The following is a 23,213-nucleotide window of genomic DNA, read 5'->3' as shown; positions in this document are numbered from 1 at the left end:
CCCCATAGATCATCAGATAACTGACTTTCATGTTTTGAGAAAATTATTTAGTAACCTATTGACAATTTTTAGAAATAGTGCAAATATTTATTTGTAGATAATGTCTGTGTGGAGTCAATGAGTGTGAAGATTACTAGAAGAACAATAGATAAATGTAACCAAAATATAGAGGATCTCACCAAACAAATCAAAAGGTATTTATATATATTTCATATTTTGGGATGGATTTTTATACAAAGTAATTAAGTTTTATTAAACTGCATTGAAATTAATGTAAATATTACATTTTTTAAAACTAGGATTAAAAATTCTTTCTAAGTTTATTATTAAACTAAATAAAAAATGAGATAGTTTTGTTAAAAATTGTAATAATATTGTAAACTTTTTAAAAAAAAACAAACCAGGATTAAAGAAGTGGATGAAGCCAGATTAAAGAATGAATATCAGAGAATGGTGGATGGCCTACGTGAGGCCAGCATTGCCAGGGAAACAGATACAATGTTGGCAAATCCAGGTGTTGTACTCAATGTTTTACAACTTGCAGTTGATATTTTTATCAATAAATTATCAAAAAAATAAGTTTTGATAAAATTTCTAAAACTTAAAATTTTTTTTTTTCATTAATCTATTTTTAAAAATTCTGTTAATGTTAATTTTGCAAAAAAAAAAAAAAAAAAACTTAAAATTTGGCTGCACTGGTTACAGGCTTAAAAACGTTTTAATTACATACTTTTGTAATGATATATACTTTTTGTGTTTTGATAACGTATACTTTTTGTTTGTCTTTTCTGCAGTAATACCTGATGAGATACTTCAAGGTAAGTAGCACCTGGATAATACAGTCACAGTTACAACTCAGAATCTAGAAACTTTGTTTGATTGATTCATGAGGGTTATTTAAGTTTTATTGATTAAGAATATTTTTCAAATATTTCTTAATGGCTGTTCATTTACTACAAAGGAGCACAGTCATATCATTTAATATAGTGAAAACCTACAAGACCATTACATGTGTTAGGAGAAATAATACACTGTCAGAGCTGTTGATGTGGCTAATGTTATTACCCAAACCTATAAGAGTGTGCTATATTAGGGAGCATTTGTAACACCATTAATCAAACCATGTATCTGTTGGTTCACTTAAACCCATGACATTTAAAAAATCTTCATTTGTAAAGTAAATTCAAAGCTATTTTAAAATTTTAAACCTGTCATTTCTCAATTATATTTACTGCTTTTTAAATTTAAAAATCTATAAACCAAGATTTTCGGATTGACTACAAGTGAAGAATGGGAATTATTTTTAACCAATTAATTTTTAATAAGGATCTATAGAGGGAGGTAATGCGTTTAAATATTTTACACACATTTTTTGTGCTAACTCCCTTTACATACATGTTTTTCTTCTACAGAGGCTATACCTGGGAATATTCGCAATGCTGAGCACTTTGTTGGTTTCATGAAGAGATTTGTTGAGTACTTGAAGATCAGATTGAGAGTCCAGCATGTGGTGTCTGAGAGCCCGCCTTCATTTCTCAAAGACTGCCAATCAAAAGTGTGCATTGAAAGGAAACCACTTAGGTTAGGGAGTGAAAACATATCAAGCTAAAGCAATTGTGATGAATTTTCTATATGAATTTGATGGAACTTCTTGCTTATAATTGAATAATTATTATTTTTATTTAGAGAGTAAAATGTATTGTTATTTCTGCTTTAGTTTAGAGGATAAAACTGTATTGTATTTTCTGCTTTTGTTTTGAGGGTAAAAATTAAATTATTTGTTTCTTCAGATTTTGCTCAGAGCGCCTGGCATCACTCCTCAGAACATTGGAACTCGCTGATATTAAAGATTACTCTGCACTTTCTCTTGTAGCAAATTTTGCCACCATCATTAGCACATACACCAAAGGTGAGTGTGTGTGTGGGGGGGGGGGGGGCATTCAGGTTATCATTGCACTGTTAAGTTTAATGGGCTAAATTTAATAAGTTAAAATTTATGGAGCAAATTTTAATGGGACATTTTGTGTGCCTTGGTTTTTAATACTATTGTCATTATGCTTTAAAACAAAAAAAAATGTATTCTGGATTACTAACTAAAGAATATGCCTCAAATTTTACCACTATAATCAGCACATACTTGAAATTTAGGCATTGCTGGATTTATCATTAGACTGTTTAATTGAATAACTGCTAATCTGTATGCATTGGTTTTGGGATACCTTTGTTAATACTATTAAAAAAAGTGGAAAAAAAACCAGCTAATAAAATATAATAGAATAAGAAAATTATGTATCAAGTTTACTAGACATCAAATTCAAAGGCCATTCTCTCCCTTGACCAGTGCTAGGCTAACCCAGCTAGAGTAAGAGGAATTGTTTGATATTTCAATTAACTCACAGGATGTTCTATCTTATTTAAATACTTAAAATTCCTAAATTCATCCGCTTACCTTTATAAACTTGTATCTTCATGAGTCTTCTTCTTCTTCTTCGTTCTTAATTATTAGTGTTGAAGGGGATCGAGATTTATCTGCCAGTGTTTAAACTCGAGACTTTGTTCGAATTTATCAACCATGTGCTTTTTTTTTCCGACTCGACCACGCCTCCAACACAATTAAGCGTTACGTGTCAACTGGTTATGTGCCATTGAGGCCATTGACTCCGATTTCAGCCTGCTTTTCTTTTTGGATTTGCTTCCATAGCCTTTGTCCAACCAAGAACAAACTACAAGGCAGCAGGTGTTTTAATTTTGGAGTTGTCTCTCCTAGAAGAGTGGCTGTCCCCAGCTAACGAGCCTCATCTGCCCGAGGGTTCGAACTCGAGACTTTTCGGTTTAGCAACCATGAGCTTTACCGACTCGACCACGCCGACCCCTCTCTTCATGAGTGAATCTTAGTGAAACAATAGGCCACCAAAAAGGTTAAAGGCCAGACTGGCAATAGGCTGATGGCCAAAAAGTAGATAGACCAAATATTTGACACAAATGTGACACTGAATACTATAAAAAAATTTGTTTTATCGCTGTTGTCCAGGTTTCTCCCTCATCATCGAACCATTTGATGACCGAACCCCCACCATAGCCAACCCTATCATGAACTTCAGCTGTCTGGACGCCACCATTGCTGTCAAGCCCATCTTTGACAGGTTCCAGACTGTTGTTGTCACCTCAGGGGTGGGCAGCTTTCATTTTTAAATCATGCTAACGAAAATTTAAATTTATTTTAAAATGAATTGCAGAATGTAAAAAAATTATATCAAACCATAAATAAATATTTTTTTTTTGGAAATGACAAAATTTAAAAAAAAAAAAAATATCTACACCCTCTGGGAAATTTTTGCAAGGGAGGTAATGTTATTTCAGATGGTAAGACTGAGAAATCATTTTAATAATTAAAAACCCCAGAAAACTCAGATCATTTAATTATTTTAATTTTTTATAAGATACGATTGATTAAAAAGTTGATTTTTTTTGCTCTTATTACTAATAATAAGTTTCATGTGGATGTATATTATAACAACATGTAATATATTAAAATGTTTAGCTCTTCATTTTTTAAAATTACAGACATTATCTCCCCTGGATATGTACCCAAAGATATTAGACTTCAAGCCTGTGACCATGGCCACCTTCACAATGACTTTGGCTAGACCCTGTATCTGTCCAATGGTATGTATACATCAATATAGGTGTTAAATGAACATTTTGTTTGTTTGGCACTGTTGGGTTTACTACACGGAAGAGTTCAGCTTTAGCCGGTCCAGGGTAAGGGCTAGTTTTCACAGAGATACATAAAAAAAAAATAAGGTATCTTACCAGCGCAGGATTTACCAAAGGGCCAACCTTAGAAATCTGTATATCAAGCTGTGTATTGAGGCTAAAATGTGTAGATCAAGCTGTGTATTGAGGCTAAATTGTTGCGTGTCAACATGTTATGCTCCATATATCCTGTTGATTCTAACTTCCTGGATGTGCTTCCATAGCCTTTGTCAATCCAAGAGCAATCTACATGGAAGAAGTTGTTTGATATTTGGAGTTTTATCTCGTAGACAGGTTTATCGCCCCAGGTAACGGACCTCACCAGACCGGGGATCTGAACCAGGAACTTTTGGAGTTCACAGTCAGGCACTTTCCTGTCTGACCATGCCGTTCCCTGCAAACTTTTGTGATCTTGTGGTTGAGCTTAGACAAATGTAACATCACAAGCTGTCCTTCAGAGCTTTAGTATTTTAAATTAAACCTCCAACATGAAATGAGCTGATTTCAATCATAATCCAATCATGTTACTCTTTTGAACCTGGTAGTCAATAGAGCAGATGAAGTAGAGTTCACCTCTTCCTGTTACCTCTGCACATAGTGTGGTCAGTTTTATGACTGAAATTGTATTTAAAAAAAAATTATTTTAAACACTAAAATTTGTTTTTTATGCTGTAACTAATATCTATAATTTTTTTAATTTGAAAAATTCTGTTTATGTTTGCTACAGATTGTTAGCAAGGGCAATGATCAGGTTGCTATGAGCTCCAAGTTTGAAACAAGGGAGGACATAGGTAAAAATTATTATGTGTCTAGATTAATTTGTGATTCATATAAAAATTATCTGTTTAACATTAAGATATATCACAACTTCCTTATTCACCTTTGTTGGTCCCTTTACTGCTATAACCTTTCACAAACCCTAACTGGCTACCCCCCACTGTTTCCTCAGCTGTGACCCGTAACTATGGCAACCTACTGGTAGAGGTGGTGACTGTTGTGCCTGATGGGGTGGTCTGTTTTTTTACCAGCTACATTTATATGGTAAGGATTTTAAAGGACATACACTTTTTATATATAACTTGGGTTAACATATGATGTCAGCTGCTTTATGTTAAGTTAATTAATATTTACGAGTCTAATACAATTATCTGAATTTTTTTTTTTTTTTTTTTTTTTTTAAATTTTTTTTTTTTTTTTACAATTATCTGAAGTTGATGTAAATTATCAGTATAATTTTGGTCATTTTAATTCATTAAATAAATGTTAAAAACCAACATTATGTTTGTGTTGCCCATTTCAGGAAACTATTGTGGCTGCATGGTACGAGCAGGTATGTCATTTTCTTAACATGGAAATTAAAGTTGATCTAATGGCAGAAGGTATTTCATTGTTATTTGTATCATCATTGAAGATTATCTTTTGTTTTTACATACAACAAAACAAAAGGGTAGTTAACTAAACAAAATTATCTGTTCTCACTACACACTGTATTTGAAGTTGTCTCCCTTTGCACACTGAAGCATGGTTGTGGCAATTTTAAATTCTCTAAAAATCAAAATGTTATTTGTTTCTCAAAAAGTTCAGCTACTATATAAATTAGTATGGTACATAAAATTCTAATAAATCTCAAGACACTTGATCTTTGTTGCCCATAAATCAACATTTTATTTATAAAATCAATTATCTGTTATAAGTAGATGCAGCCTGCATAAATAAACAAAAAAAAAATACATTCAAGCCCAACCACTCATGTAAAAAAAAAATGATCAGACACTTGGAAATCAGTTGTCAGCAGTACAAAATTTACACATAAAAATAAATAATGTAATAAAAAAAAAATCACACTGAAACACTTTTATACAATTATGTTAATAGAGTTTGAGAGTCAAGTGTAAAGAGAAATTATACATTGCAGGAATGTATCACTAGTGCAAGTCACTAGTGCAAGAAGGTTTAATATAAGGTAACAAGTGTAAGACAATTATGGCAACAGTTACTAAAATTATTGGATCACAGAATCAACAAGCCAGAAAATTACGACATCAGGAACACTAGGTGCTAAAAATAAACATCTCAGTTGAAGAAAACTGAGAAAAATGTACAAATCCTTGCATAAAAATATTTACTTTTGCTTAATAAAAAAGGGTTATACATTTTGGTTTTCTTAATATTTGATTAGATGAGAAAGATCAGATCATTAGTAGTAGAAATGTACACAGTGTTTTTGAGGTTAGTTCTCATTCAAATAGCTTTCACACTTCAATAATTTCTTTTAAATAAAAAAAACATTTTAATATTTGATTTTTTCACAGATCTTTTACATCAAAAATCTATTTGAAAATACAGTAATTAACTATCCAAGAATATATGGTTAAATTTAAACCAAAGTAAGTTTTAAGTCAGTTTAGAATTGCGTTCGTGAAATTTGAAACAATTGATTTGGAAAATAAGATATTGATTCATTGTAAATTTTTAATTCATTTTTTTGCTTTAATTTTTTAAAAACAAAGAAAGTGTAAAGATTACAAAAAAAAAGTTTTTATCAACGGAAAAAAAAAAGAAAATGGAACAACCAAAATGTTCCTGTTCTGTAGTTGATGGATTACATTTCAACAAGTCAATCATCTTCCTTAAGATGGTAACACAGAAACACACACATGAAATAAAAGCATCGCCCAGTAAAGAAAAACTGGCTCAAGTAAATTAGATGTTTTTAACAACTAAATATCTGTACACCACCTCGTTTCATCACATTGCTTGATAACAGAAATACATGATCGCATCATCGCTTGAATACAAATATGTGATTGTAGCACTGCTTTAAAAAAAAAATATTTTAATACAAATTAATTAATTTGTAAGAAAAAGTTTCCAACAGTACTGTCAGTAGTAATTTCAATCATTGATACATATTAGTAGGATTGGCTCTTAAGATAAATTAAAAGTTTTAGTTTGAATACTCTCAAACACTTAAGGAAATAAGTGCAAAGCAAAAATGTTAAATGTACACGGAAAAACTTGTGAAGAAGTCAAGTTCCAGTCAAAATCATTATTCCTTGTAAAAACATAAATAGTAGACAAATTATAAAAGCAATTAATGAACTTTATATTTCTAGTAATAATCCATGTGAACAAGATTAGGACAAATGCTTAAAAAGTGAGATGGTGAAAATAAGGTACGAGGCAACAGTAATACTGCCGACATTACAAAAATGAATGCAAAATGTATTATTGAAAAATTTCAGCTGAGATTAGTTAATTGTTTTCTTTGTATATTTAGCTTTGCAAAACTAGAAACAATTAAATGTTCCAATTATTTTATATCACAGAAAAGATACATAAAACTAGCATTTGGCTTCTTGACATTTGTAAAAGATATAGCGAGCTGATAAATTATTTAACTAGATTGTTTTTAAACTAAGGAAAGGCTTGCACCATGACCAAACTTTTATCACAAATTTTGTAGATAATCTACTGGTGTTAAAAAAAAAAGGATATCACTGCAACCGAACATTTAAAAATTTACTTGTAATTTGGTTAGTTTTTTTTTCAGTTGCTGATAATTTAAAAAATGGAAAGTAAGGGGAGAGAAAGTAAATAAATTAACGAATTGATTATTTTTTTAAATACAACAACTGTATAATCAAATTTTTTAGAATTTTTCCCTCCTATTCCATCTTCTTCAAATGACATGTCTGTATGATACCGGACAGTTGCTGGATAATGCGTGTGTTATCAGCTTGTGGGTTGCGGTGATTGTGTTCTAGATTCCTGAAGAGCTCTCTCAGCTTCTCCTCCATGGCGCGCTTCTGGACCTTTGGTTTTGTATTGTTGGTGCGGTTTCTCTTGTTTGCAAACCAAGATTTCACCTAAAGAATCAAAATAATTTTTTTTTAAAGATGAAACGATGTCTTCTCTTATACAGTTATTTTCTTGATGATTTTCCTAACTTGAACTCTAAAACTTTTTTAGACCAGAGAAATGTAAAAATAAATCTTTCATACTTTGTACTACCGGTTATATTTAGGAATATAATAATTAAAACATGTAATGAAACTCTTATACATAGCTTAAGTGATTAAAACACAAATAATTATGGTACAACTAATTATGGTACATGAAATTGTGGTACAAAACAAAACCTCATTTCACCTGATTCTCTGTGATGCCTCCTCTCTTGGCCATGTCCTCCTTATCTGCTTTGCTGGGGTAGGGATTCTGCACGTGCTCGTCAAACCACTGGGACATGATATTTATAGCCAGCTGGTTCAGTGGCTCGTTGTGTCTGATCACACGCTGACCCTCCCCACTGCACCCGGTTTCATCTCCGTCATCCACGCTGTCTTGGTCCAGCGCCTGATGACCGGTTTCTTCAGACCTGTTTTTCATTTTTTGTCGGCTCCTCGGGTTCTTGGATGTGGAGGTTGTTATTTTATCTGACTGGATCTGAACCTTTCTCGGCCTGCCGCAGCGCCTCGGCACTAGATTGATATCGGTGCTGCACTTTTTATTAAACATGGACTTGCCGGAAAAGCGGCCGCTGTGCATAGCATCTGCCATTGAAGGAAACGGCCGCCTCATGCTCTGCTGCAGGCCGTGGGTGAGCAAAGTTGTCTCCAACAACTCGCTGCTTAGTGTGCAGTGTGGGAAGGCACTGGTGGATGGAATGTTGGAGGGGTTGACGTAACTCAAAGACACAGGCCACGGGTTGTAAAATCTCATGTCCTCTAGCATCTGACCCTCAGGGACAACTTGTGGAATGGGTGTGCTGGACGCTGACGGAGGAGGGGTTAGGGTGGATGGGCTGCAGGTTGTTGCTTGGGAGCTGTCATCTGAAAAGTACCCCAGAGTCATTGTCCTGACTTGCGTCACCGCATCTGCCGCGGGTTTTAAAGACTGTGTCTTCTGTGCACATAATCTCAAAGGACTGTCATAAAATTCCTCATCATCGAAATCACAGATTTCAAGGCATTCGTCAGCATCATCAGTTTCCTCGTCTTCCTCGTTAGTTTCAATCTGCAAGATCTGGTCCAGTTCTGGCGCTGCCATGTCATTTCTGTTGGAAGGACCTGGCCAAAAGGTGGCGTCCATACCATGCCGGAGTTGTGAAGTGGCAGCGTCATGGACGCTCGTGCTGGGAGACACCTGGCTCCAGTCTGAGTAAGTGTTGGGCATAATGCCCGGGGCATTCTGGAAATAGTAATTGTCATGATGTGCATACTGCCCGCAGTGGTCATAAGCGCAGCAGTCGTAGAACACTGCGTCACGGTTTGCTGTGTCTGGGAAACCATCAGCGTAGTGACAGGTGGTTGGGTTTGGTGTTGCAGTGATGGGTGGGGTTTTCCGGTAGACCTGCATGGTACTCTGTGATGGTACTGTTGGCTGCCAGGCATTGGTAAACTGATAACTGTCCTCAGCCAGACTGGGCTGGATGTTGGAGAAGGTGCAGCTCTCTAAGCCAGATGTCTCAACCTTTTCTGTTTTCATAACTACTTGAGATTTTACCCCTACCTCGCAGTCTGCAAGTCTGCCACTTTGAGGGTGCTGGTCGTTTATCTGTACTGCATACAGGTTTTGGTTTGGCATGGGCAAGGAATGATTTGAATCAAACATCCCGCTGTCAGACTCGAAAGGTTTGAAGTTTTGGTTGTCAAGGTCTGTGATTGAAAAGCTGTAGGTCTCAATGTTTGAGCTGTCGTGGGCGTGAGAATCAGCCGAGTACACACCCGCATCCTCACAGGACTGGTGGTACTCGTCCAGTGATGAAAAGATTGTGCTGAACTCAATGTTTTCATAGTGGTCATTTCCAAAAACCTCATCCAAGGCTGACAGTGTTTGCTGAGCTTTCAAACCACTTGATGAGATATCACCAGATACAGGTTGAGTGTCATAATCAGGGCCGCAGTCAAAATTTTGTTCTTCTTTTATCTGTAGAAGTTTTTGCGAAAGGAAATCACCTTTCTTATCAAGTGAGGTCACCGACAGGGGGGAGACGAAAACATTGTTGTTGCTGTCCATGTCAGTGAAATTGTCCAGCCTGGCTTTGTCCTCTGGTTCTGACTTGCTCATGGCTTTGCTGTCTTCAACATAGTTGTCCAGGTCTATGATGTGTAGGGCTATTTTCTCACTGCTGTCATTGGTGTCTTCTGGTAGATTTTTTGGATTGAATGCAGCAGAAAAAGATTGCTTAATTGTATTATCATTTTTTGAAGATTTTAACACTTCAGTTTTCATCCTTTTAGCCTGGGATTCTGAAAATTGTAACATTTATTATACCACTGACAGATGGACATGAAAAATTCATAGTATCAGATTGAATGCAAATTCAAATTATTTTTTCATTCTTAAATATGATCATTTCATACAATAGCTCCTTTAAAATAAAGTAATTATTTTTATTGATAACCAATGCCTTCATTAATATCTTTAGGGCCTAAAGAATTAAACTTTTTTTTATCTAGCTGTATTTAAAATCTAGACTAGTTTGTTTTTTGTACATAAAACGTTATCGAGGTGAAAGATAGAAACCTTTAACTTAATCTACATTTTGGATATTCTGTATTTTATGCAAGTACATTGGTAGATTTTTCTCTGCCTATCTAACTGTTAAGATTGGGGTCAGGGTAATGATGCTGGCACAAACAGGAAGCATGAAGCTTAAATAAAAGAACCTTTTACTTTATTTATGCTATTTTATTGAAGCTATTCTATTTATAAATATAGTTCAACATGTTATGTATTTATAAAAAAAGGCTTATAGGCCATGCCTATTCATTAATACAGTATTAAAAAAACAACTTTGTTGAATGTTTGCAAACATTTTAATTAGATTCTATATCTAAATCTGCTTGGTTTTTATTTTTCTCTTTTTAAGCCTTTTTTATGGGTGAAAAAAAAAAGAATAATTAATCTTTTTTTTTTTTTGTAACTAAACCTAACAAATTTAGATTTAAGATTTACAACTTAATAAATCATTAATACAGCTGATAATCATTTGAAGGAAACATAATACTAATGTAGATCTAGAATCTAGATTTTTATTAATTTTTTCCTTGTGTGATTGTGTGTAGTCAAGTGTAGTGTATTGAGTATTGTAAACAAAAATAAAATACCTTTATTTTCCATGGCTAAAGAAAATACTTTAGTAATTTTTAAATCCGATGACTCACGGCTCTCAGCTGTGGCCGTCTCAGAGTTGTGGCACTGGACATTGTCGTCTGGATGATGCTGGGTCTGGCTGGTGGGGCTGTTGTCTTCGCCAGAGTCTGAGAAGACGTCCAAGTCGATGGTGATGATGTCCTCGTTCTCTTTGAAATTCGTTTTAGACTTGGTGTCGACGTTGGTCTTCTGCTGTTCGATGTTTTTGATGGCTTCATGTTCGGTGTCTGCCATTGGCGTGAACTTACTAAAACAGAAGCTGTTAGGTTTCTTTTTGAACACGGACTGTCCACTGGAGCTACGTTTTTTGACAGTGCAGTTATTTCCATGTGTTTTGCCAACCTAGAATTTTTTTTTTTATTCCAACTTTTTTCAAGTGACGGAAAAAAAATACATTTTTTTATTTTTTGTGTCCTTATATCTGATTGGATAAGCTTATTTTATCTTTTGTTTCATTGGCTTTTGTGACACAGATTTGACATTCATTTCAATTGGATGTTTTTATTTAGTACACATGCTCTGCGTTTTTTATAAAACTGGGACTAAAAACATTTCCCCCCTGTATTTTAACAGTGATTTCCCTTTGAGCTTGTTAGTTTACTCCGAAGTCTGCCGTAGATATTTACAAATAATAGATCTATATTCAGTTGGATGAAGTCAAGTTACAATAAAAATATATTAATAAAAACCCTCGACCAATGTCTCGGTTTGTGTGAGGTTTTTTCTTCTTTAAAAGCAAATCGCGATGTAGACCTAAGCCTTACTCGCTACCCGATAGCTTTGTAGCCCACTTAGCTGTATAATTAAATTAAGTCTTTATTTTATTTTAATCCCAAAACTTCAACAGTCAACAGTATTAAATTATTTTTAATAGCGTCTGCGTGTTAACCCAGAATATTCTAATTTTTTTTTCTCAAAATTGTCCTGGTTTAAATTTTCTTTTCTCCACAGGACATTGCAGTTTTATTTTAGGGTTGTTTTATTCGTTGGATAGGTTTACTATGGTTAAGGTAACGAAGCCAGCAAAACACCTTGATACGATCTTGCTGGTAATCTTTCAAGCATTTGAAAATATTCCTGGATGGTTTTAAATATAATTTTTAAAAATGTTAGCCCTGCATAGGCCTACTTTATAGTGAACTGAGGGTCTTTAATACATTAACTCCTCACATTCACATTGAAGGCCATCATCTCGTGCAAGTCGCCATGACCTTATTGTACTGACTGCTGCGTGGCTGACCCGCCTCGTTCTGCCCGTGTTTTAGTCCACTCTTACGTAACTTTCGTTTCTGCTGTACCCTCGCTTGGACGCCTCGGGGTGGTAAAATAGAAAAAAAACCCCCTTCGAGATTTTTAAAGTTCAAACTAGATTTACTAGGCTTATAAGTTATATTATGTTGGACGTTTTAAAGTAGTACAGCGTGACCTCGTTTGAGAAGGAGGGGGTGGGAGGACATATCGCACGGGGTCGCTAGACATCAAAGTTATGTCACTCATACCTCCTCTATATATCACACCTACATGGTGTCGTATGGGTTATGAAGCATCTTAATAAAAAGTTAAATCGAAAAAATAAAGAGGCATACACTAATTTTTTTTTCAAAATATTTTCGTTGATCTTTAGATTTTAGACTAGTTTTGTGATGTTTTTTTTTTCATATTATTTTTACTGTAAAAAAAAAAAAAAAAAAACACCAAAAAAACAACAATTTACTTAGATAAAAAAAAAGTTTTAAAACTGTACGGCGTGACCTCGTTATTTATCCCACCTACATGGTGTCTTATGCAGTGTTTCTTCCAGACTTTTTTCTCCGGGGGGAGACTTGAAATTTTTGGGAGGGGGGGGGGGGGCGGACACTGTTAAAAGTATATATTTTCTATATAAATTTCATTTCGTTCGGGGGGGGGGGGGGGGGGGGGCGGTAGAGATGCCTGGAAGAAACTTATGGGTTATGAAGCATCTTAATAAAAAGTTAAATTTAAAAAAAAAAAGGGAAATAACATTTTTTTTTTCAAAATCTTTTTGTTGATCTTTAGATTTTAGACTCATTTTGTCACAAAACTTTTGTGATGTTTTTGTCATATTAATAAGCTTAATGTAAAAAATAAAATAAATAAAAAACAACAACAATATACTTTGATAAAAAGTAAAAAAAAAAAACAACTTGTCGATTCGTCGCGGGGAGCTCAGGTGCTCCAGTTAGGTACTGCTGTTTGTAGTTTGCCTAGCCTGTGACCATAACAAAATGCTTACTACTCTGATAGCAGTTAGAGATTCCCCCCTCCCCCCCCCCCCCACCAGACCTGTACACACAATGACGTCACGAACTCGAGACTCTTCCCCTCCTAGTCTATACAAATGCCCGGTTGACGGTACCTTTGAGATGTCCTACCCTGCACCCCCCATCCGTTAGTTACTTTGGCTAAGTCGGGTATTTTTAAAAATTTGAAGATGCACAAGAAAAAAAAAACCACTTCGGTAGTTGTTTTTTTTTTCTTTCTTATCCTTTATGCCATAATCGACAAACTTCTAAAATAACCACTTTTTTGTTTTGTTTTCTCACCTTTTAGGGCATCATCGACCAGATACAGAAACACAAACTTCTATTTATAGAAACACAGGACGCGGCTGAGACCTCTCTGGCTTTGCTCAATTACCAAAAGGTATTTACCTTCTGATTATGTGGTCTATCCCGTCATTCTTACATGCGTTTACTTAACTTTATATCCCACCTTAGGGGTCGTCCATAAATGACGTCACACTCGTAGGGGGGGAGGGGTCCGTAATTTTTGTGACGGTGTGTGATGAGGGGGAGGGGGGGGGGGAGTTCAGATGGTACAACGTCACACTTTTGCATTATAAAAAAGCAATGTTAGAAAACTAATTTTAGACGTTATTTTGCATTTTATAAAACTGTTTTAATAAATTGTAATAGAAATTGATTAAAATACTCTATATCGACAGAGTTCAGACAAGATTTTGGAAAAATATCGATGTTTTAAGAAAAATTCAACTGCAATTTTGAGGGGGGAGGGACTGTAGGCGGAGGTGTGAAGTCATTCTAGGGGGGGGGGGTAAAAATCGTCAAAAAAAAAGCGTGACGTCATTTATGGATGACGCTTAGTTTCATCATTCTGTGGTCTATCCTGTCATAAGTTGAGAAGCGCTGGCATTCTTACAAGCTTTTATTTTAACTTTATATCTCGCGTTAGTTTCATCATTCTGTGTTCTACCCTGTCATAAATTGAGAAGCACTGGCATTCATACATGCTTTTATTTAGCCCCGTGCTTGTTTCATTATGAGTTGAAACATGCCAACGAAGCTTCACCCCACTTTTACCCATCCGTTTTTTTTTCCAAACTTGAACCATACCTCATATTTTTATTACAATGTAGGCCTAATGTGACACGAGTTTTGACATAAGCAGATTAATTAAAAACTTTAATGGAAGTACATATAGTAATTAGTATTTCACCCATACACACCACTTTGGTGAGTTCGTGTGCTGCACGCTTATAGGCAGGTTTCTCTTATATAAAAACGTTTAAAATAACAAGCTTGTATATAACAAGCTTATATATATATATATATATATATATATATATATATATATATATATATATATATATATATATATATATATATATATATATATACATACATACATACATACATACATACATACATATATATATATACCACGCTGTTATTTTAATGATGATTTATTACTATATGCATATAAAAATAAACCGGGAGTGATCTCCCGGGGCGTTCGAATCTCGGGACGTTCGTAACCCGGGGGACAATGAACTATGCTAAAGCAAACTTAACACCGTGGGCAGCTTGCTACTAGACAAGTGGCTGGGTGTTAATTTTTGTAATCCTCGATTAGCCGTACCGCATTACTGGAACAGCTGGCATTGCACGGTAATGTAAGCCAAGGCCAAGAAAGTAAACTGGGAAGTGAGTGAAGTGTAGGGTTAGGTAATTATATAGGGTTAGTGTTAAGGGACCAACGTCTAATGACTCGCATTCTTCTTCTTCGTTCTTAATTGTAATATTGTAAGGGGATTGACTGCAAAACGATTAAGTTTTATGTCAACATGTTATGCGCGATATGGCCTGTTTGACTCCCACTCCAGCCTGCTTTACTTCCTGGGTTTGCTTCCCTAGCCTTTGTGACACTTTGCCCACGTAAGAGCAACCTGCCAGGCAGTCGTTGCTTGATTTTAGGAGTTGTCTCTCCTAGATGGGTTGGCTGTCCCAAGCTATCGAGCCTTAACTGTCAGGGGGTGGGAGAGAGGGGGGGGGGGGGGGACTGATCTCATGACTTTTGAAGTTGGCAGTCTTACGGTTCCCTTACCTACCACGCTACCTCCTCTTCACCCCCCCCCCCATTTTCGATTGAACATTATACGGTGTCAAATAAAATTAAGCAGGTAGGCCTACTGATGCCATACACTACATTATATGTATGCAGAAAGTCTTTCCTGCTGTAGTTTCAAAAGATATTTAAATAAACAGCTAGGCTACTGGTTTAAAAATAGCTACAAGTTCCATGCTTTTAATGGCAATAAAGGTTCTATGCAATTAGTGTTCAAATAAACAAACGAATCCACTCCATATTTAAAATAAATTTAAAATTCTTTAACATTAATTACATTATAGTTTATGTTAGTTACTTACCATTAACACATCATATGGAAACAACGGGAGACAACCTACAACTGCGTTTGCTAAAATTGTTAAAAATATAGGTAAATTCAAAATTAATAAAATAATAAAATGTTTATCATTAGAATAAGCGAAAATATTAGCTCTGTTGGTACATAGTATCTAGTATTATATTTTATAGATTTTAGAATTAAAATTTGACTGTAGTTTAAGATAAAAGCCATTAGCTCTCTTAATTTTTGTTTATGTAGAGGTATGAAACTGTCGCTTGACATATTATTGGTGTTGTATGAGCGATGAGATGAACTATTTAAATTTCGTTCTTAGAAAAATAAACTGGAGTGATCTCCCCTAAACTTTCTCGAATATTCTTACATGAAACAACAGGAATGGCAACTCGGGATATAGACATGACTTTTAATCAATTTTAAATACTTAAACTTTTTAAAATAGAATAAAATCTCGTAGAAAAAAGAATTGCACATCAAGTGAACGTCATATTAAATATGCAGAGGATTAGATCTCTTACGTGTGAAATTTCATTTATCTATCTGAAATAGTACTCAAGTTATAGGCCTTTGAAAAATTCAAAGTGAAAAAGTACCACTTCCGGTTATCGGAAATCGCTCAAAAGTTGATACGGATCTACGATTTTGATAAAATACTTATATATGAAATTTCATCGACCTAGCTGTAGCGGTACTCAAGTTATCGTGTTTACACACACACACACACACACACACACACAGACAGACACACAGACATACGGACAAGATTGCAAAGTTATGTTTTTCCGTATCAGTGAGGTGTAAAACGTCGAGATTTTTTTTTGCTCGATTACAAGACTTTCTCTATAATTCGTATATACGAGAAAGTAAAAAACGTTTGTAAGTTTATCATTTAGCATTTGTAAACATTAAAAAAAATCTATTTGCCTGACACAATAAAATTTTAGCAGCTGCACACTATTGTTAAGATGGTCTTTGTTGTTGTAGGCTTGTGAAAACGGCCGTGGCGCCGTCCTGCTTTCAGTGGCCAGGGGCAAGGTGTCTGAAGGCATTGACTTCGGTAAGTACATTTTTAAAAACCATTTTACAACATTGGTGGTCAATTACTTTGCTTATTATAGAAGAAAAGTCTGTGTTGTCGAATATAGACGCTGGTAGGCCTACTTAATCTCTTCTACAACGGAATTATAACCTACAGACTTCAGACTATATTGCGCAATGTTGTAGTTTTGCAACAATACTTCAGGTTTTGCTTAATGATCATCCAGTTGTATATTTTTGTTCACTTTTTGACCTCTTTCTATTCCAATCCATGTTTTATTTATCTTTTTTGTTTTCTGCATGAACAGACCATCACTATGGGCGAGCCGTCATTATGTTTGGTGTCCCATACGTTTACACGCAGAGCAGAATTTTGAAGGTAAATATTCATGTCACGTGATTTTAAAAAATAAAACATGGAAGGAGACATGCCTGATCTAAAAGCAGACAATTAGTGGGAGGAGGAGGGTGGGATGGAGGAGGAGGGTGGGATGGAGGAGGAGGGTGGGATGGAGGACGAGGGTGGGATGGAGGAGGAGGGTGGGATGGAGGAGGAGGGTGGGGGGGGGAGGAGGGTGGGGTGGAGGAGGAGGGTGGGGTGGAGGAGGAGGGTGGGGTGGAGGAGGAGGGTGGGGGGGGGGAGGAGGGTGGGATGGAGGAGGAGGGTGGGGGGAGGAGGAGGGTGGGGGGAGGAGGGTGGGGTGGAGGAGGAGGGTGGGGTGGAGGAGGAGGGTGGGGTGGAGGATCGGGGGAGGGTGGGGTGAAGGAGGAGGGTCGGGGGAGGGTGCGGTGGAGGAGGAGGGCGTTAAAATATTGACCGCACCAATCTAGTTACCTGTTTCGGTGACATTCTCTGTGCAGGTAGTGGCAGTTACCTGTGGTTTTACTAGCAGTCAGTTGTCAAAGGACTTGACAGAGACAATGTATTTTAAATGGCCAATTCACTATTACTATAGCGCTACTAGTTACTTTGTACAAGAATGTAGCCCAATTAACAGAAGTTAACTATATGTATAAGCAATGGGATTTGAAAGTTAGTCATGTTTGGGCTTTGGGGCTCTAATCTTGGCTATTGGGTTCTAGAGTGTGCTGGTCCTAGTCTGAGCTCTAGCTCTAGTCTGGGCTATGGGGTTCTAGTCTGGGCTTTAGGGTTCTAGTCTGGGCTATGGGGTTCTAGTCTGGGCTTTAGGGTTCTAGTCTGGGCTATGGGGTTCTAGTCTGGGCTTTAGGGTTCTAGTCTGGGCTATGGGGTTCTAGTCTGGGCTATGGGGTTCTAGTTTAGGCTATAGGGTTCTAGTCTGGGCTTTAGGGTTCTAGTCTGGGCTATGGGGTTCTAGTCTGGGCTTTAGGGTTCTAGTCTGGGCTATGGGGTTCTAGTCTGGGCTTTAGGGTTCTAGTCTGGGCTATGGGGTTCTAGTCTGGGCTATGGGGTTCTAGTCTGGGCTATGGGGTTCTAGTCTGGGCTTTAGGGTTCTAGTCTGGGCTATGGGGTTCTAGTCTGGGCTTTAGGGTTCTAGTCTGGGCTATGGGGTTCTAGTCTGGGCTTTAGGGTTCTAGTCTGGGCTATGGGGTTCTAGTCTGGGCTATGGGGTTCTAGTCTGGGCTATGGGGTTCTAGTCTGGGCTTTAGGGTTCTAGTCTGGGCTATGGGGTTCTAGTCTGGGCTATGGGGTTCTAGTCTGGGCTATGGGGTTCTAGTCTGGGCTGTGGGGTTCTAGTTTAGGCTATAGGGTTCTAGTTTAGGCTATAGGGTTCTAGTTTAGGCTATAGGGTTCTAGTCTGGGCTGTGGGGTTCTAGTCTGTGCTATGGGGTTCTAGTTTAGGCTATAGGTTTCTAGTCTGTAAATAAGGGTTCTAGTCTGAGTTATGTGGTTCTAGTCTGGGCTGTGGGGTTCTAGTCTGTGCTATGGGGTTCTAGTATGTGCTATGGGGTTCTAGTCTGGGCTGTGGGGTTCTAGTCTGTGCTATGGGGTTCTAGTCCGGGCTATGGGGTTCTAGTCCGGGCTATGGGGTTCTAGTCTGGGCTATGGGGTTCTAGTCTGGGCTATGGGGTTCTAGTCTGGGCTATGGGGTTCTAGTCTGGGCTATGGGGTTCTAGTCTGGGCTATGGGGTTCTAGTCTGGGCTATGGGGTTCTAGTCTGGGCTATGGGGTTCTAGTCTGTACTTAAGGGTTCTAGTCCGGGCTATGGGGTTCTAGTCTGGGCTGTGGGGTTCTAGTTTAGGCTATAGGGTTCTAGTCTGTACTTAAGGGTTCTAGTCTGGGCTATGGGGTTCTAGTCTGGGCTATGGGGTTCTAGTCTGGGCTGTGGGGTTCTAGTCTGGGCTATGGGGTTCTAGTCTGGGCTATGGGGTTCTAGTCTGGGCTGTGGGGTTCTAGTTTAGGTTATAGGGTTCTAGTTTAGGCTATAGGGTTCTAGTTTAGGCTATAGGGTTCTAGTCTGGGCTATGGGGTTCTAGTCTGGGCTATGGGGTTCTAGTCTGAGTTATGGGGTTCTAGTCTGGGCTATGGGGTTCTAGTCTGGGCTGTGGGGTTCTAGTCTGTGCTATGGGGTTCTAGTCTGGGCTATGGGGTTCTAGTCTGGGCTATGGGGTTCTAGTCTGGGCTGTGGGGTTCTAGTCTGTGCTATGGGGTTCTAGTCTGGGCTGTGGGGTTCTAGTTTAGGCTATAGGGTTCTAGTTTAGGCTATAGGGTTCTAGTTTAGGCTATAGGGTTCTAGTCTGGGCTATGGGGTTCTAGTCTGGGCTATGGGGTTCTAGTCTGGGCTATGGGGTTCTAGTCTGGGCTATGGGGTTCTAGTCTGGGCTGTGGGGTTCTAGTCTGTGCTATGGGGTTCTAGTCTGGGCTATGGGGTTCTAGTCTGGGCTGTGGGGTTCTAGTCTGAGCTATGGGGTTCTAGTCTGAGCTATGGGGTTCTAGTCTGGGCTATGGGGTTCTAGTCTGTGCTATGGGGTTCTAGTCTGGGCTATGGGGTTCTAGTCTGTGCTATGGGGTTCTAGTCTGGGCTATGGGGTTCTAGTCTGGGCTGTGGGGTTCTAGTCTGGGCTGTGGGGTTCTAGTCTGTGCTATGGGGTTCTAGTCTGGGCTATGGGGTTCTAGTCTGGGCTATGGGGTTCTAGTCTGGGCTGTGGGGTTCTAGTCTGTGCTATGGGGTTCTAGTCTGGGCTATGGGGTTCTAGTCTGGGCTATGGGGTTCTAGTCTGAGCTATAGGTTGTATTCACCAAAAAAAAAACAACAACAGGAGAATGTGAATGTTTAAAGTCACCTGGACAGTCAGACAGAAGACTCTGTAAAGTTTTAGTCCATAAACTTTGTGTTTCAGGCCAGGCTGGAATATCTGAGGGACCAGTACCAGATCAGAGAAAATGATTTCCTCACGTTTGATGCCATGCGGCATGCGGCTCAGTGTGTGGGGCGAGCCCTGCGAGGCAAGACAGACTACGGCATTATGATCTTTGCTGATAAGGTGAGATTAGGGTGTTATGATCTTTGCTGATAAGGTGAGATTAGGGTGTTATGATCTTTGCTGATAAGGTGAGACTACAGCATTATGATCTTTGCTGATAAGGTGAGACTACAGCATTATGATCTTAGCTGATAAAGTGAGATTAGGGCATTATGATCTTTGATGATAGAGTTGCTAAAGAATATAAATTTGCTGTAATGGTAAAATATTACAAAAAAAAGTATGTAGAGTTCATAGTAGCTAACATGAATTTTGATTACAGAATCTAATGCATAGAGCGTCATAAATATCTGCAGGTATTTACATATACTGAGACATATTTAGGATTTACTGGAAATCAGCCCCCATCATTTTAGTTTGAAGTATGGTCATGCAAGGCACATAACTCTACTTAATTTGTCCGTTAACATTTTTCCTGTCCCTGTCGCAGAGGTTCTCAAGGGCAGATAAGCGTGGTAAAATTCCCCGCTGGATACAGGAGCACCTGACAGACAACCTGTGCAACCTGTCCACAGACGAGGCTATCCAGGTGTCCAAGCGTTTCCTCAGGCAGATGGCCCAGCCCTTCAGCAGGGTCAGTCACAGGCAGCTTTTAGCATCTCATCTTTTCATTGAGCTTCACAGTTTAAAAAATAAACCGGGAGTGATCTCCCCTAATCTTTCTCGAATATTCTTATATAACTCGGAATTAGTACTTCCGTTCAACGGAAATTATTCAAAATTTGACAGAAGGTAGAGAATTAGATCTTTTACTTACATGTGAAATTTCATTTATCTATCTGAAATAGTACTCAAGTTATAGGCTTTTGAAAAATTCAAAGTAGAAAAAGTACCACTTCTGATTATCGGAAATCGCTCAAAAGTTGATCAGGATCTACGATTTTGATAAAATACTTATATATGAAATTTCATCAACCTAGCTGTAACGGTACTCAAGTTATTGTGTTTACACACAGACAGACAGACAAGATTGCAAAATTATGTTTTTCCGTATCAGTGAGGTGTAAAACGTCGAGATTTCTAAAAATCTCGGTTTTTTTTTTGCACGATTACAATACTTTCTCTATACTTCGTATATACGAGAAAGTAATAATTCAAAATTTAAAAAAAATTAGCTTTACAGTTGTTTTTGTTTTAAATCTGAAAACTAAAACTGTTGAAAAATAATCATCACAGTTTACAAAAAAAATTAAATCTTAAAACTTTTGAAAAATTAGCTTCACAGTTAAAAGAAAAATCTTAAACTTTTGAAGTATCAATTTTACAGTTTTTAAAAAAGATCTTTTAGTGTTGAAAAATTAACTTCCTTGTTTATAAAAAAAAATGTCACCTTTTAAAAATATTAGCTGTGCATTTTTTGTGGATCAACTTTATTTCAATATGACCTTCTGTCTCCAATGACCTATTGTTACTATTTGACCCCCCTCGTGTGTCCACTGACCTAGTGCCCCTGTGTCCACTGACCTAGCATTACTATTGTGACCCAGTGTGTCCACTGATTTAATGCCCCTGTGTTCACTGACCTACTGTTACTATCATGACCCCCCTGTGCCCAATGATTTAATGCCCCCTGTGTCCACTGATTTAATGCCCCCTGTGCCCAATGATTTAATGCCCCCTGTGTCCACTCCTCCACAGAAAGACCAGCTGGGCCTCTCCCTGCTGACCCTAGAACAACTCCAGTCTGAGGAGACCCAGAAGAAAATAGAATGCAAGATGCAACACGTCTGACTGCATTTATTTATTTATTTACTTTCATGTTACACTTGTTGACCTTTTTTGTACCTTGTAAACAACAGGCTTGTATAGAAAAATATTAAAGTTCCAATTTTTTGTATTTACATTGAAGAGTTCTGAAATTTTCTATTTGGTTTATTAACATTGGAGAGTTCAAGTCTTCTGTTTAAAAAAAAATGTAAAATGATGTTATGAAATATGTTGTCTTCTGACTTAAGTCATAAAACATTTTGAAGTGTGTTGTCACTAAGTCATATGTCACACACTACAGAATATATGATGGGGTAAAACAAAAACTATTAACAAATGTAATAGAAACAAACTAAAAATGATTAATGTTCTTTTTAATGCATAATCATCCTTTCCTTTTCGTGCCTAAGACATACGGCAGATGAAGTAGAGACCATCTGTTCCAGAGACCTCAGCATATGAAGGGATAGTGTGGTCATCACTATGCCCAGTGGTCTTTGCTTTCCCCAATGTGAGCTAGATACCCATCAGAGCTGGGTGGACTCAGGACTTTTCTGCTGACTTGTACCCGTATTCGATTGAGGTTTTCGTGTTAGCAGTCTAATGCAGTTTTAATGCATACTTTTAGTATACTAAAAAAGTTTGATCTAAGAAGTGAGTGAAGAAGTAAGCCTAGCTCTTTCGTTTTTATTTCTTTTTAAAATTACGTTTTTAAATTGCCAGATTGAACAGCTGATGCCCCATTTTATTTTCTAAAACTAAATTTTATACTAGCAGAGGCGTAGCGAGGGGGTGCGGGGGGGGGGTGCGGACCGCACCAGGTGACACCATTTAGGGGGGTGACACCAAGGCAAAAAATAGCAAAATATATAGAGAAAAATGATAATTCCACTTAAGTGATTAATTCGAGTGTTAAATAGTGTTTTAAGAGGTTCAAATCGAAAGTTTGAGGGGTGGGGGGGGGGGGGGGGAGGTGGGTGCAAATCGAAAATTGAAAGTTTGTCCCCGGGAAGGATCGCTACGCAACTGGGGGGGGGGGGGTGACACCATTAAGTGCCGCACCGGGTGACACCCAACCTTGCTACGCCACTGTATGCTAGATCAATCTTTTTTAATTTCAACTGAACAATTGGGTCCTTACTTCAAGGATGGTCGTGGATTAGGTTTTAGTTAATTAACTTTGCTTACCTACTTATTTGCCTATGGGGTATTTTAATTTTTTTTCATAGCCTCGCGGCAATCGCGTAACGCCTTTGATACATATCTTTACATCTTCCTATGTCTTTCCCTGTTGATTTACTTAGTTAATTAAATCACGTGGTGATGTTGATTACTAAGCCAATCAGCAAAACAAAATTCATCAAAGAATAGGAAAGGGGGAGAAAAAAAGATTAGCAGATGT

At 37.4% G+C, this 23,213-nt stretch overlaps 2 protein-coding genes across 3 annotated transcripts in view; one reads left to right on the top strand and one right to left on the bottom strand.

The window, feature by feature from the left end:
• LOC131950494 (general transcription and DNA repair factor IIH helicase subunit XPD) overlaps positions 1 to 21,925 on the top strand; it is a 31,430-nt gene extending 9,505 nt beyond the window's left edge. Inside the window, exons 10-25 of the mRNA XM_059312687.1 lie at positions 98 to 194; positions 405 to 514; positions 795 to 818; positions 1,413 to 1,581; positions 1,791 to 1,909; positions 3,032 to 3,171; positions 3,565 to 3,666; positions 4,484 to 4,547; positions 4,706 to 4,797; positions 5,057 to 5,086; positions 13,486 to 13,578; positions 16,586 to 16,658; positions 16,948 to 17,018; positions 19,961 to 20,104; positions 20,535 to 20,678; positions 21,743 to 21,925. Coding sequence (XP_059168670.1) covers positions 98 to 194; positions 405 to 514; positions 795 to 818; positions 1,413 to 1,581; positions 1,791 to 1,909; positions 3,032 to 3,171; positions 3,565 to 3,666; positions 4,484 to 4,547; positions 4,706 to 4,797; positions 5,057 to 5,086; positions 13,486 to 13,578; positions 16,586 to 16,658; positions 16,948 to 17,018; positions 19,961 to 20,104; positions 20,535 to 20,678; positions 21,743 to 21,835 — 1,565 coding nt within the window. The 3' untranslated portion in view covers positions 21,836 to 21,925. The remainder of the gene's footprint in view (positions 1 to 97; positions 195 to 404; positions 515 to 794; positions 819 to 1,412; positions 1,582 to 1,790; positions 1,910 to 3,031; positions 3,172 to 3,564; positions 3,667 to 4,483; positions 4,548 to 4,705; positions 4,798 to 5,056; positions 5,087 to 13,485; positions 13,579 to 16,585; positions 16,659 to 16,947; positions 17,019 to 19,960; positions 20,105 to 20,534; positions 20,679 to 21,742) is intronic.
• LOC131950493 (uncharacterized) lies at positions 5,392 to 11,246 on the bottom strand. 2 transcript variants are annotated; one of them, XM_059312685.1, is made up of 3 exons: positions 10,869 to 11,246; positions 7,909 to 10,007; positions 5,392 to 7,625 (listed from the first exon to the last, which is right to left on the bottom strand). In XM_059312685.1, the coding sequence occupies exons 1-3, from the start codon at positions 11,146 to 11,148 to the stop codon at positions 7,425 to 7,427; spliced, it is 2,580 nt and encodes an 859-aa protein (XP_059168668.1). In that variant the 5' UTR covers positions 11,149 to 11,246; the 3' UTR covers positions 5,392 to 7,424. The 2 variants fall into 2 exon arrangements, with proteins under 2 accessions (XP_059168668.1, XP_059168669.1); XM_059312686.1 differs by having other exon boundaries at positions 10,926 to 11,246.
• Positions 21,926 to 23,213: the final 1,288 nt, after the last annotated feature.

Source organism: Physella acuta, unplaced genomic scaffold, assembly GCF_028476545.2.
Source record: "Physella acuta isolate Inbredline_101_S28 unplaced genomic scaffold, ASM2847654v3 ptg000768l, whole genome shotgun sequence".
Lineage (NCBI taxonomy): Eukaryota > Metazoa > Mollusca > Gastropoda > Physidae > Physella > Physella acuta.
This window is presented reverse-complemented; position numbering and strand designations above follow the sequence as displayed.

What these genes read in the sequence shown, in the direction of transcription:
- LOC131950493 (XM_059312685.1), bottom strand. Translation starts at nt 11,148, where the DNA reads ATGGCAGACACCGAACATGAAGCCATCAAAAACATCGAACAGCAGAAG. An exon ending in TTTAGCCATGGAAAATAAAG is followed by an intron (nt 10,008 to 10,868) that starts GTATTTTATTTT and finishes TACAATTTTCAG; the next exon opens with AATCCCAGGCTAAAAGGATG. An exon ending in GAGGCATCACAGAGAATCAG is followed by an intron (nt 7,626 to 7,908) that starts GTGAAATGAGGT and finishes TTGATTCTTTAG; the next exon opens with GTGAAATCTTGGTTTGCAAA.